The sequence below is a fragment of the Perissodus microlepis genome, chromosome 4 (genome assembly GCF_051167445.1).
Source record: "Perissodus microlepis isolate ML-2025 ecotype Zambia chromosome 4, ASM5116744v1, whole genome shotgun sequence".
NCBI classification, from domain to species: Eukaryota; Metazoa; Chordata; class Actinopteri; order Cichliformes; family Cichlidae; genus Perissodus; species Perissodus microlepis.
Window position 1 is genome coordinate 27,614,911 of NC_140464.1, and position 15,212 is coordinate 27,630,122.

The window sequence follows — 15,212 nt, forward strand, 5'->3', positions numbered from 1 at the left end:
TATTGTGACGGCAAGTGAGGATAGGACAGGAGGTTTAGCCGGTCGTCTACTGGTTTCCCCAACCTGCATGTAGAAGTGTCTGTGAGCAAGTTGCAGCCATCCGAGTGTATGAACATTAGTTTAAAAGTGTTCATGCATAGAAAAAAGCACTTGTGTGAATGCTTGATTGAAACCTTTAGTAAGAAAAACGCTTCAAGTGCTCACTTTTAGTATAAAAGCGCTATATAAATATTAAATATAATAGTGTTTATTCGAGTTCACCAGATAGTGAGCTGATGGTTACATGTGTAAGAATATATTTTAGATACAAGTTTTACATTCAGCTTGTGTTGCTAATTTTGAATTCTAATACATTTCAAAACATTTAAATTATTGCACAGATTATTATATTTTATTTATTTAAAGTCCATTATAACGGCTTATTTCTTTATACTGTACGGATCCAGCCACTGTTCTATGACCACAAAGCTCAAACAAAGACTTGATCTGGACACGTATTTTCTCTTTATGTAGCTTGGTGAGAAGTAAACTTCCGCATTCTTCACATTGTACAGGCTGTTGGCTTCACACGTGATCCTAAAGTCTGTCACTGTAATGTTACTGAAAACAAGATCTGATATTAATGTGTTCGGATTAATTCTGCGGCACACGTAAAAGTGAACTTCCCCACCGTATATGCGCCTAATGGCGGACTCCCTGGTGAAAATGATGAAAATCCAGTGAACTCAAATGAGTGGCCCTACGCTTTTAGGCTGGAAGCTTCGGGTTAAGAGCTCATGGTAATGTGTAAGGAGTTTATTTTACCCACCATATTTCTCTTTAGATCTGTTTTCTGTAGATAATGAACTTGAACAAAATTATTCTAGTATGAATAAAAAACTGAAAAAATGCTTAATCTTTAAGTTTCCTTTTAAATTATTTGCAGAAGAAGTAGTCATATAGGTTCATTGCAGGCCAGAGATAAAACATGTATTGAAGCAAAATAATGGTTCCTGTCTGCAGTATTTCATTGACCAACCATTTCTTTTCCATGTTTTCATGTTCATTAATAACCTTTAGGAAATTCACTAATTTCTCACTTACGGCTTATTTGGCCTTCATGTATACGGCACATGGAGTGATTCAAAAATAAAATAATTACAGTAATTTCAATTACAGTATAGAGGAGCATCAGAAGTATTAATTTCAAACCAAGCGCAGACTAAGTTCCCGTCTCCTATAAAAAATGAGAACAATAACTTCCCCGTTGTGAAATTGTTTCTTAGTATAACGGCCCTTGAGTGCCGCGGAAACCTTTCTGAGACACTTTCAACCAAAGCCGTTTTTCTCAAGTTTTAAGAACTCCAAAACCCTTCCATAAATCTCCTTAACGTTTACTTTAGTCAGAACGACTGAGAGCGAGTTAAACTAAAACCTGGTTTTTCACTAGGTGGAGAAATGTTCCAGTGGGTGCACTTATTTTAATAGCCAAACTTTGCTTTTGAAGGCTTGAAAACATTCACGGTAATGATAAATTAATAATACGTTTTTCATGCATTTGAGAAGCACCGATTTTAAATGTGTTCACATCTGTATAAAACTGAGCATCTGGAGTTCCATATTAAAGGAAGAATAAATATTGAATAAATAAATAACATTTACACAACAAAATTTCAGTTTCTCTGAAAGTGTATAAGTTTCAAATCAGTTATGTACCTTTACATTTTTGTTTCTTGTGGTTCAGGTGTGCGTGCTGCCAGTGTAGAATGGAGAGTATAGTTATTGAAAAAGTGATTATCTAAACGGTCAGTTCAGATATTGGCGAGTCCATTTCAGATATTGGCGAGTCCATTTGCACCACGCACTTTTATGCACAACACAAAAGAAGTTGGTCGAGTGATTTATTTTCATTGTCTTTCTTTCTTTCCGTTTTTAGGCAGACTAAGGTAGTGTCACTCTTAGTATCGACCAGAGAACATCACATCACAGACTTGAGTCTGACGCAAAGGCAGCTGCAGAGACAAACTAAAGTAAACCAAACTACAGTAAGCTAAAGCGAATCTGCTCATTCCCTTCTCATATCACAGCTGGAAACTCATAAAATGCTTTTTTCCCTCCTCTCACTGACAGTCCTCAACTAGTCTCTTCTACTCTTCTTTTTGCGCTTGTCCCATCACGTGATCACCCTGTCTCATCCAATAGTTATGCTCCCCTTACTTCTCTTGGTCCAGGGGGCTTGTTGCGTCAAGGCTGCGGCTGGGATGTAAGTGGGGATCCGGCCGGTTAGTGGGAGTCTTTGCTACCGAATGACACGCCGTCACTCCAACAAAGCAGCATACCGTGCTATGATAGTGCTGTACAAGTACATTTCTTGAGCTGCGTTTGTGTGTGTGTGTGTGTGTGTTTGTATTTGTGTGTATGTATGTATGTGTAGTGAGCGCCAGTGATCAGCCTCATTCAGCAAATGTAGCAGCTTAGCGCCAGGAACGGACGGAGTCTGAGGCACACGAAGGCCAAAACGGGGAAGGGTGGGCATATGACAGCCTCTTTAGTACTCAACCCTCGCTGGCCAGTGGAAACGGTAATGTTTGTGTATGACAACAACGTGGACGAGTTGAACAAGAACATGGAGGGGCTGGTAGGCAGCGGCAACTTTGCCGCTGCCACTGCAGCAAGCCAGTGCCGCAACATCATGGCACATTCGGCGGCCGCCGCTGCTCTGGGTGGCCACCCGTCCAGCTTGGTGCACTCTTCAGGTGGGTATTCCACAGTGGATGTGTCCGCTTCAGGCTCCGGTGAGACCGCTGCCTCTTCGGGGAAGCAATGTGCGGCTGTGCCGCACCAGAGCTCGTCAGCCGCAACCGCATTACCCTACAGCTACTTTGGTAACGGCTACTACCCATGCAGGATGGGTCGGGCTCCTCTTAAGTCCTGTACACAAGCGGCCGGAGCCGCTCTCAGCTCACAGTACATGGACACAACAGTGAGCTCAGACGAATATCCGAACCACCGGGCCAAGGAGTTCGCCTTTTACCATGGCTATGCCAGCCCATACCAGTCGATGGCCAGCTACCTGGATGTGTCGGTGGTCCAAACGCTCGGCACCGGGGAACCGCGCCATGACACCCTGCTGCCCATGGACAGCTACCAGCCCTGGGCTCTGACCAACGCCTGGGGAGGACAGATGTACTGCTCCAAAGATCAGGGACAGGCCGGCCACCTCTGGAAGTCCGCTCTGGCTGGTGAGTACTGCTGCTTTCAGGGTTCATAATAACGATTTTAAAACAGTTAAACAGAACTCTAACAGATTTTTTGTAACTATGACGCAACTGAACATATTTATTTAATAAAAAATTACATTTAATAACAATTAAGAAATTAAAGGATTGACATTTGTTAAAACAAAAAACATCTCGGATGATTAATTTGCTCCGATAGTTAATTATCGTCTTCATAAATTTGGACTAAAATTAGGCGGTTAATGCATCGAGTTTCTTTGCAAAAGCAAGGCAATAATGTGCTTGAGGTTTGTGATGGCTGAGGTTAATCACTGCCCTTGAATCCCCATCTAGTTTAGGGCGTCACGTATACAAGTGAAAATTAACGTCATGTTGATTGGATCCTTGATATTGTGAAGATACCAACATGTTGCAGACTCTAACTTAGAAATGAGCCTTGCATTGCCATCTCTTGGTGCAGAGTGAAAAACATTTTGGTGTTTCGTTCAATAACGTTTATTAACCAAGTGAGATAATCATTTTATTGCTGGGGCCTTCCAGTTAATTTAATGGTTATCATAATGGTTATTATGATGAGAGACATGTTACTCTGCTGCCACTGCTAAAATAAATGAATGAATAAATAAATTAAATAAACAGGAAAATTAACTTTCATTATTAACATTGTAATTAATTCAATAATAATGATGGAAATAATTAATCCTCTTGGCTCAATATTCACAGTGAACAGGACTGTAATGTGTGAGTTCAAAGGAAAAAACCCTACCGCCCACTCCACTTCTCTCTTTATTTAACACACACATCGCACAAATGTAGAATTAAACTAAAAACACCGTAAACACAAAGTCAAGAGAAGACACAAAATGCTGTCCTTGTGACAGTCTGTGTGGAGTAGAATAGATGCGTGCGCTGTGTTTAAAGACGCCATTTTTTGTAGGTCAAATTGAACTTAACCCAGACAGCAGATATTCGTTTCCCGTCTGCCTCGCAGGATTGTATCCAGTCCGATCCAAACATAAAGTTCCCGTTCACTTCCTTAAAGATACTAAATTGTGCTCGACAAATATTTTATCGGCACTTACACTATTACAGCAATCGTGGAGTGTAGAGCGTGAAAATGTATCATGGTGTGTGCAGCCTATCACCTTCAGACTGGCTTTTTCTCTTTGACAGATGTGGTGGCGCACCAGAACGACAGCTTGTCTTTCCGCCGAGGCAGGAAGAAGCGGATACCTTACACCAAGGTCCAGCTCAAAGAGCTAGAGAAAGAGTACGCAGCCAACAAGTTCATCACAAAGGACAAGAGGAGAAAGATTTCGGCCGTGACCAACCTGTCAGAGCGACAGATTACCATCTGGTTCCAGAACAGGAGGGTGAAGGAGAAAAAATTCGTGGCCAAAGTGAAGAGCAGTACTCCATAGCATGCAGGTCACTGCTCTTTGGACAATTCGTAACAGTTGAGATAATTAACAGTGAATGGAAAAAAGTAAAGAAACTGGAAGTGGGACCTCTCACAGACTGCGGCTGTGCGTGAATATGTGTGATTCAACAAATTTAGGAGCACGGACAGATAAGAATACTTCACCAAAGCTGTCCGACAAACCTGCCGAGAGGCATTCTGTAATTACAGAACTTTCCTGACTGCTTTGATAATATATCTGTCTAGTGTGTGTCTTTCACTGTCAGTGTTGTCCGTGCCAAGTAGCCTATAGCATAACTACTATGCTCTCCATACTGTTTATATCGCATGTAAAACAGTAACCAAATCACAGTGTAACACTTAATAAATTTTGTCCCATCCCAATAAAGGTGTTATGTTTTTAAAATAATTTTCTATGCCTCGAGGAGGCAAACAAACTTTTATTTAACATTAAAAACTGATATCCGAAATTAGACAAACAGCAGAGGAATCCATTTTGCGCTTGTTGATTAAAACTGTTCACGAGAGACCAAATTCACTTACCAAGTCTGCCTCTGGAGGAACGCTCCCTGTGGTGGAAGCCTGTCTCATGGAATGGCAAGCATTCTGGTTTTCCATGCCTGTGACAGAACCGCGTATGGGAGAAGGAAAAAAAAGTCATTTGTGTAGTTATTATTATCATAGACATTGGAAATGTGTTTTAATATATCTACTTGTTAAAAAGTATTTATAAAAATATTATTTAAAAAATGCTAAACAAAAATTCTCGTTCCTTTCTTCCCTTTTTGAACATTCTATCCATAACATTAACATTACAGAGAACTAACGTGAACAGTATTTTAATTTTAAATAAAGTTAACTTAGCAATTCATATCAGTTCAATATTTCGTGAATAATTCGTATAATAATAATAATAATAATAATAATAATAATTCCAGAACAAAACAGAGTAGAGACTTCAAATCGTGTTATTTTCTTTGCGCTTTCTGCAAGTTCTTTTAGCCTGCACTGTGCGTGCGTTTGAGAGAGAGAGAGAGACAGACAGACAGAGAGAATAAGGAGGGGGGAGGAGGGTGGGGGGGGGGGACAAAAAAGAGCCTGACCTTGAGCGTGATGTGTGATAATAATAATAATAATAATAATAATAATAATAATAATAATAATAATAATAATAATTGATGTTCCGTGAAGATAATCCTAGAAGCTCCTGTAGAACAAAACAGAATTGTCTGTGCGTATGTATACAAATTTTTTTAGCTTGCATTGTATGTAGCTCTCAAACACAAACGTGAGGGTGGGTGACCTTGAAAATCATGTGACCAGACAGGCTTGTATCAAGTCTTCCATGAATATTTTATAATAGCGGGGTGTGTGAGGGACATCACTAACAATACTCACAATATATACGGGCCACTGCCATGCACCACAGATTACAGCTACACATGAGCTCACCACAGTTTTTACTCGCTATGGTTTCAATGCGGTTTCAATGCGTCCTTTAACATTAGTGTGCTTTCTGGCGACTGGGATCTGTTTTAATTTACATAGTCTGATTGTGTGGATGCAAGACAAAGTATGCAAGACAAAGTATGCGACTTTGGCAATCGATAAATGCCACTCCATTTCATAAATGTTCAGCACTGGTGAAGTCAAAAGATTTCTTATGTGAACTTCTTGCGCAACGCTGAAATCTGAGTCCTCAATCTGAAAACCATGAGCAACGTTTTTTGAATTTAACAAATCCTTTGACTGTGTTTTATGGGCGATAAACCGAGTTCTAAACATTTACGTTAATGCTCAAACATAACCGAAATGAATGAATAAACTATTATTATTATTATTATTATTATTATTATTATTATTATTATTAAGAACTGGGGCAGACCGGAACTTGTCTCGGATTTTATCACCTCTTTACCAGACACACAGATTGTGGTTAGTAGGCTTTATAGATGCAGAATGTGTTGAGTAGCTTGATAACCACTTTCACTTAAAGGTAATTTGTTTGGAAACGCACACAATGTGGGCTATCCTCAAATAAATTTGAAAGTGTTTATAGGGAGAGGATGTAGCGACGGATTTAAGAGGGTGCTATAATTGAAGATCTTTGAAACATTTTTTGACGCAGTTTTGTGTGTCCAAAACAAGGGTTTAATATTCACATAGGCTGTCCAGATTCTAACAAATAAAATGTGGGGCAAACACAGTGTTTATGTGGGACAACGTGGGACAGGTGAACAATGCTGAGAGTTACTCTGAAATTTTGATATCTAAACTAAAAATAAAAATACAATAAATTGTGGCTGATACAGGATTATCATTTAGCTTGTACAGGCCAAACATATCATATTTCCAACAATTTGGTTTGTCCTTATGATCTCAATCAATAGTTGGTATATGCTCAGGCCAATATTCTTTAATTATGGTCAATTGCTTTTGTAAACTTTGCAAACTTTATCCAGTTATGACACACATATTGTTACAGTACTGGGTCTGTGACCCAATATTTATGTTTCAGATTCTGATTTAATATTCTTTGACTTTTGTTATTTCTGGTTTTGGTTATCTTTATTTCTTAAGTTCTTAGTGATGTTAGTTCTTTCTCCCTTAGTATTTATCTGTGTTTAGTCTCTGCTCCCTTGTCACATGTCTGTGCTTTTCCCGTGTCCCACGTTTCATGTATAGTCAACTTTGTCTCTATGTTCCCTATGTCTCCCCAGTCACTGTGTTAAACGTGTGTGTCTTCGGTTGGTGTGTTTCTCTTTTTTATTTTGATAGTTCCTCTTCCTGTGTTCAATGTATTCAGTTTTGCTTCCTCCTCGTCTTGTTATGTCAGATTAGCACTAGCTGTGTTTCCCTCCTGTTTCCCATTCCCTCATTACTCTCTTGTGTATTTAAGCCCCGTGTTCTCCTCTGTCCATTGTTGTTTCATGCTACTGCTATAGCTGCATGTTCCTCTATGAGCCTTGCAATGCTTAATTCTAGTTTCTCAGTTTACAAGTTTTATCCTTGTTTTCTAGTGTCTAGCTTTTGGTTTAGTTTTCTTGCATTTAGTACTTGAGTTTTTGTACACCCAAAATAAAGCTGCCTCCCTTAGTTCACTCTTTCGGGTCGTGAGTCCTGCATTTGGGTCCCATCCTGCCTGCCACACAGCCAGACCTTGAGACATATACTATGTGATTTCACACAACATTTCCCCCCAAAGTGAAAATGAAAAATAACATTGGCAAAAAAGACCAAAAATCGATTCCTCAGAAAATACTGCTGTTCCATTTTTGTTTGTGATAGTTTCCATCATATTAAACATTTGCTGCAGCAAGAGTACTGACAGGGACTAGAAAGAGAGAGCATATTTCTCCTGTATTGGCCTCCCTTCATTGGCTCCCTGTTAAATCCAGAATTTAATTCAAAATCGTGGTCCTCACATACAAGGTCTTGAATAATCAAGCCTCATCTTATCTTATCTGCTGAGGAGTAGGGCATTAGACTGGCTAACCTTCTTCAGACTATAACAAAAAGTTTTCCTTTCATGTACATAGATGTGGGTAAAAACCAGACTAATAAGCGCTAGTTCTAAATGTCCTTTAGAACTAGTCACAGTGCCTCAAGATTTGGGACAGGGGCACAGGGAACAAAAACGCTGTGCCACATTCTGAGGGACATTTGGTCACCCTCGTAGCCCAAAATTCAAATGGCTATCAAGGAGTGCCTTCTTGATCGCCATGTGGTCCCTTCCAAGTGGTTTTGACCACCGGTGCAGGTTGTCTTTTTTTTTCTGCAGTTATTCGTGTAAAAAGGTCAAACAAACCTTAAATGCAGCAAAGAAAATCAATTTTATTGTAAGAGAAATTTTTAAAATTCAGGAATTGTTATTGAATAAAAACACTTTTCAGAATTTCTTGTCTTCAAACAGTTTTGGTCTATATCCAAACTCTACCATGAATCCCCAGAAATAATTTACACAAAATCATATTGATGTGTAAAGTAAAGTGTGCGTGTTAGTCCCCATAGGGAAATAGCTCCTCTGCATTTAACCCATTCACCCAGTGGGCAGCCACCAATGCAGCGCCCGGGGAGCAGTGTGTAGGGACGGTACCTTGCTCAGGGGTACCTCAGGGTAGCCGTTCAGTGGAGTCGAACCCCCGACCTTCTGATCATGGGGCCGCCACTCCACCTACTGAGCTATCCCTGCCTGGCTTCTTTTTCTTGGCCGTAATTTTTATTTTATTTATTTTTTTGCTTCATTGGGCAATGTCTTTTAAATGAGAACATTTCAGTCCACCAGAAAATGGTTTTCATTGCACTGAGCATTTCATCTGCACATTTCATGGAAGTGACACTGTAGACTTTTTTAAAGAAAGTCCAAGTCCACTCAAGGAGTGCTGACTATATATTCCATGGGGTGACAGCAGAAATATAATAGTTTAAGTAAAACTATAAAGGAAAATGCTTCTGTAAAACTTGACTGGTGTTAAATACATGCACTTTTTGTGTTCGTGTCAAATTGAAGTTAATTGCTTCAACAGACCTGCTTCTAAAAGTTCTTTGTTCTCTTTCATTGGATACTTTGCTTGAAGTCAGTTAATTGTATTAAACAAATAGAATATGTATACACATGCTTCAGATACAATCAAAGATGAAATGTGAGATTTCTGTGTGCAGGAAGATTTTTACAGTAATATCTACAGGCTCAAATATGTGGCTTAGAATACAGTGTTAAAAATTGAAATACAATATTAAATACAACTTTATTTGCTTTGCCAGGGCGATTTGGCAGAACTGAAGTGAAACTCCAGGGTCAAGTGCACATTAAAGCATACAATGTATTAATTAGAATGAACTGGACAGCAGTAGTTATTTTTGCTTAAAGCAGGCTGCACCAGGGAATGCACATAATTGAACTGCTGGGTACATATATGAAGAGTTGATTAATTGCTTCTATCAAGAAAATAATACTTTATATTTCAAAATGAGGCGCATGCATGTAAATGGTAAATGGCCTGTATTTGTATAGCGCTTTACTTAGTCCCTAAGGACCCCAAAGCGCTTTACACTACATTCAGTCATCCACACATTCACACACTGGTGATGGCAAGCTACATTGTAGCCACAGCTGCCCTGGGGTGCACTGACAGAGGCGAGGCTGCCGGACACTGACCCCACCAGGCCCTTTGATCACCACCAGTAGGCAACGGGTGAAGGGTCTTGCCCAAGGACACAACGACCGAGAACCAGCAACCTTCCAATTACAAGACGAACTGCCAACTCTTGAGCCACAATCGCCCCATGTGTGTTACCATTAAAAATTAACACTGAACTTCACAAATAGCAGTGTGTTCTGCTGGTCTGTTGACTTTCTTTACTGCTCCATCTCTTTCCTTCTTTAAAACCAACAAAATTGATGGAAGACCTGAAGCTCACAAAGTTACTTCTCCCCTTTATTTTGCATACCAGCGAGGAGGAGGAGATGAAAGAGCAAGCCTTTGAGCTGGACCATGCTATCACTTTATTCACACATAACTATAGAAAATCCCTTTAATCCACACATGCATTTTAAATATGTCTTTCACTTAGCATGCCTTTTTATCTTTACTAAAGAAAAAAAGGCATGCAGCATCTAATGTAGTACTATGCAAAAGTCTAGGGCAGGGGTCTCAAACTTAAATGAGCTGTGGGCCACTGCTGGTACTGTCATCTCATTGGAGGGCCACTTTAGTGTTCAACTAGTACAAAGCAAGCAAACAAACAAGAAAACACCTGCAAATATTTCTGAAAATATTCCTTTTTTTTTTTCTTTTTCTTTTAGTTTAACTTAGTTTAACTTCAATTGTGAATACAATTTTTTCCCTCACGCTTAACTAACTGAAGCCTTTCATTGAACTACCAAATAAATACATTGGTACTCTCTTTCTGACCAGACACGTGGCAGCACTTCTGCTATCATTTTGTTCGTATTTAACAAAATAAAAATGCAGACATAAGTGTATATATTAGTTTTTGACAGCCAGTGAAAATTGTTTTCTTTACAAATAACTGTCTCACTGAACTAACACAGCCAATCCGTCCAGATGTTTGTACTCTCTTCTCATATTGCCTTCATATTAAATCATTTTTTGCTTTTTAAATAACTTATTTTAACATTGCACTCAACAACAAACAAATCCTCCCAAGCAAAAAAAGTAACTTCAAGGGCAAAATTGCATTGTATTTCTTCACATCGATATGCAAGTAGGGGTGACGTGGGCCTCAAGTGGCTCCCGGGCCACGAGTTTGAGACCCCTGGTCTAGAGTCACCGCTTATTTCTTTATATTTTCCTTACTAGGAGCAAAACTTGTCATTTTTAAGACTGTACTTGAGCCATAGTTTTTTGAAGGTCTTACGATAATTGCTATATTTTCACTTACTTTTCAGGCCACTCCTTGTACCTGGCCGTTGTCAGAGGAATTTTTATTTTTTGTTTGTTTGTTAAGCCACTTAACACTTATTTAATAATCACTGAAGAAATAAAAAGGTACCTAACTACCTTGGTAGGAACCAGTGTTGTTTAAACACATAACAGACAAGCACTAAAAATTTATACACTTGGTTACTAGCAGCCTGCCACAAAAATAATCCTCTCCACCCCATTTCTTTAGCTGAATCTATAAAAATGATAATGATAACACAATTCAGCAGTCATTTTTTTCACCGTGTGTTATTTCAAGGAGTATAGCTGAATAGTTGGCATATCTTGGCATGGAAGGCAATGTAGGTCAGAAACAATGCTGTCAAGAAGACATTTTAAGGACGAGAAACAGCATTACAAACTGCAGATGCGTTGGATTGAAAAACACACAATGGACACTCCTACCCAGAGTCCTGACCTCATAATTATTAAATCAGTGTGGGATCATCATGAAAGAGAATGGAATAAAAGGCAATCAGCATCCAAAGAAGAGCTGGAATGCCGAGCTAGATATACAAGATATTAAAGATAAAGATATTAAAGATATTACAAGAAAGCTTTGTTAGGAGTCATGTTGTCATATGTTTCCACAAATTACTGTACCTATTCTCCATGTTCCTAGTAAAATATAAAAAATGCAGGACTCATGACTGTAATTTTATGTAACTCTTTAAGAACTTGACAATATCTGTTGAAAATGTCACAAAATTAAGAGCAAAAAACACCAAGGGTAAATAAATAAATAAAAAATATATAATCAATAAAACATAAAAAATCTGAAATATAAGTAATGTGATCTTCAATTTAAAAATGAATGCAGTAACACACATATATGAAAGAATCAGAAAGAACATTCAAATTTACTTTATTTATTTTATTAATGATTAAGTGCATTTTATAGATTATTATTCAGTACTTTTATTCAGGAAGGGTTTCAATAAAGATATTATGCTTTCAAAGGAGTGGATCATTTTCACTGTGGAATTTTCAGGGTTATCACGCATCACTGGCATTTATATGTTTATATATCAGTGCACAGCTAATATTTTGCAGAGGAATTTTAATATTTGTTAAATTATATTATATACTTAGTCAAAATTCAACATTGGATCCAACCAACCATTTTTTTAGAGACTAAATTGACTAGACTTAAAACAACAACAACAACAAAAAGAAATGGCATAAAAAAGAAAAGAAAGATGTTCAAAAGAAAGCTGCCTATACACATTTATCCACAGCTGGGATTGACAGTGGTGTGAAGTGAAATTAAATATTATACTTAAGGGGGGTCACAATGATTTCATTATCAGATGCATTATGTGTGCAAATAAATTTATGCATGGAAGACAGCTTTAAAAAGATTGACTTGTACAACCACAAACATGTTTAGAGATTAATATAAGAGATCAGCGAGCTAGATAGTATCACACTATACCTGTGACCTCGGGAAACTTGCCTTTACTTTGTAGTTTGCCTGTGTACAGAGGTATGCAATGTCATGTTTTATTTAGCATAAATAAACACAAAAAACAACAAAAAAATAAAATCAGAATTAAATTCTATAATTGAATAATTTAAATCAAAGAACTTAACTTAAATTGATAATGTATTTATTCTAAAAAGTATGATAAAATACTTTAGCCGAGTTATGAGTAAGGCTGCATAAAGCCTTGAAAACAGTATTAAATTTCAAAATTAAACTATTATTTATCACCCCTAAGCTTTACAAATTACACAACTAAACCTAATGAATACTCAATAAAATTCAGTTATTCTAAAGTCAATAAATTATACTAAGTACAAATTATGATTTAGAGGCATAAAACAAAGTGTCAATTCACCACACACACACACCTTCTCCAGGGTATACTTTGTGCTTTACATCAGGAATGCAGGACTGTAGCTCTTTTTTTCCCCGTCTCAAATTCATGTTTAACAGACTGCAGATGCACACACACACACACACACACACACACACCATCTTTAGCCATCCTTCTCTGTGTGCATTGCAGACTGATTTTTTGTTCTCCAGGTTGAATGTTGAAGTTGAACTTGAGACAGACAGACAGCTTGTAAACTGTTGGCAGTCTGGCCCTTGTCTAGTGCGGAATGGCCTGGGGGAGGTGGTGGCAGCAGTGGAGGGGGGGACTGAATTCAGCAACCCTTTTTTAAACCAAATGCTTTCATATAAAATTGGAGATGGTCTGCATCTTCGAAATAATTAAACTTCATGCAGAGAAAATATAATTTTTCAATCTCTGATCTGTTTCAAGTTCAAGATCTGTTAAAAAAAAATACAGTTAAAAAAATACACACTGGACTAGGTAGCACAGATATTGGATGTAAAATGGTAAAACTGTTGAAGCTCTAGAATGGAGAATATATCAATCAAACTAACTTTAAATTGAGATGTAAAGAAATAACACTACTACTGTGTGTGTGTGTGTGTGTGTGTGTGTGTGTGTGTGTGTGTGTTCGTGTGTGTGTGTGTGCATGCATGTAACTATGTGTGTATGCGTGTGTGTCTGAGTATGTGTTAAACCAAATGCTTTCATATAAAATTGGAGATGGTCTGCATCTTCGAAATAATTAAACTTCATGCAGAGTAAATATAATTTTTCAATCTCTGATCTGTTTCAAGTTCAAGATCTGTTAAAAAAAAATACAGTTAAAAAAATACACACTGGACTAGGTAGCACAGATATTGGATGTAAAATGGTAAAACTGTTGAAGCTCTAGAATGGAGAATATATCAATCAAACTAACTTTAAATTGAGATGTAAAGAAATAACACTACTACTGTGTGTGTGTGTGTGTGTGTGTGTGTGTGTGTGTGTGTGTGTGTGTGTGTGTGTGTGTGTGTGTTCGTGTGTGTGTGTGTGTGTGTGTGTGTGTGCATGCATGTAACTATGTGTGTATGCGTGTGTGTCTGAGTATGTGTGAATTTTAACAGCTCAGGAAGAAAAGGAAATGACTATAAACACACTATACAGCCGGACAGGCCTCCAACAAAGCCTTTGTGTGTGGGATGGTGAATGCCAGCCTGGTTTGAAAAACACGGAAAGAGACCCTTGAGTTTCCTGGAATTCAGAGGAGCAGGAATAAAAAAACAGTTTTATTTAACCTCCATTTATTTCATCAGCTGCATATTTCTAAAGTTGATAAACAGTAAATTCAGTGGAAATTATTGGCATATAATAAACAAGGCAATTACATTTATTTCTCTTGTACAATTATTACTTTTAGTATATTCTTAATAAGGTAACATTCAAAATATGAATCAATACAAAATAATTTAGTTTATTTATTAACACTGTCGCAATGACATGTTGGCATTCCTCTTCAGTAGACCATTCTATGTTTGATACCAGAATAATTATGTATAACATGCAAAGGTAAGGGAAGACATTACAAATAATATATATATATATAAACGTATCCATTGTGTAAGAAAATTAAATATATATATGTATATAGATAGACATAAAAGAATATTAATTTTGTGTAGGGGAACTTTGTATTGGTTTCTAGAAATTCATTTTCAGTAGACATTGTGATGTTTAGTGATAGAAGCAAGCCAATACTAATCAGTTTAGGTCTCTTGGTTTTGTGCCTGTGGGTTATAATGTTATTTTAAGTCTCTTCTTTGTGTCATTTTAATAATTACACCCCTGTTGCCATATTACCTTATGGCGCTTACATTTAAAAAACTATTTTTTACATAAGCGCGATGTCATAAGGCCCCACAATGTTGAATTCAGCTTACAGAAGATAACTTTGAGGAATGTTGTGGAATGTTTTTCAAGAGATGCATTGTACAAATATGACTCATGTATATTTTGGAAGCCTGAATTGAAAGTCCATTGTTACAACTGTGTAGTATTTTCAAAAATACAGGTCATTGTTCAAAAATGTTTTGCTTATTTCTTTGATTGAAGCGAAAGTGTACAGTACATACAGTAAGATCAGCCTTAATTTAGTTTTATTTATTGAACACTCAATTATATATTAGATTATATATTATATATTAGAAATTTGTTATAAAATAAAATAAGCTTACCATAAAATAATCTTGTCAATATAACACATAGTAGTCCAATACAATTAACACAAAAAGTTCATGTCTGA

At 37.4% G+C, this 15,212-nt stretch overlaps 1 protein-coding gene across 1 annotated transcript; it reads left to right on the forward strand.

Annotated features, from left to right (window-relative positions):
- The first annotated feature begins 2,515 nt into the window (after positions 1 to 2,515).
- On the forward strand, positions 2,516 to 4,639 carry hoxb13a (homeobox B13a). Its single transcript, XM_084924809.1, has 2 exons — positions 2,516 to 3,221; positions 4,392 to 4,639. The coding sequence occupies exons 1-2, from the start codon at positions 2,516 to 2,518 to the stop codon at positions 4,637 to 4,639; spliced, it is 954 nt and encodes a 317-aa protein (XP_084780935.1).
- Positions 4,640 to 15,212: the final 10,573 nt, after the last annotated feature.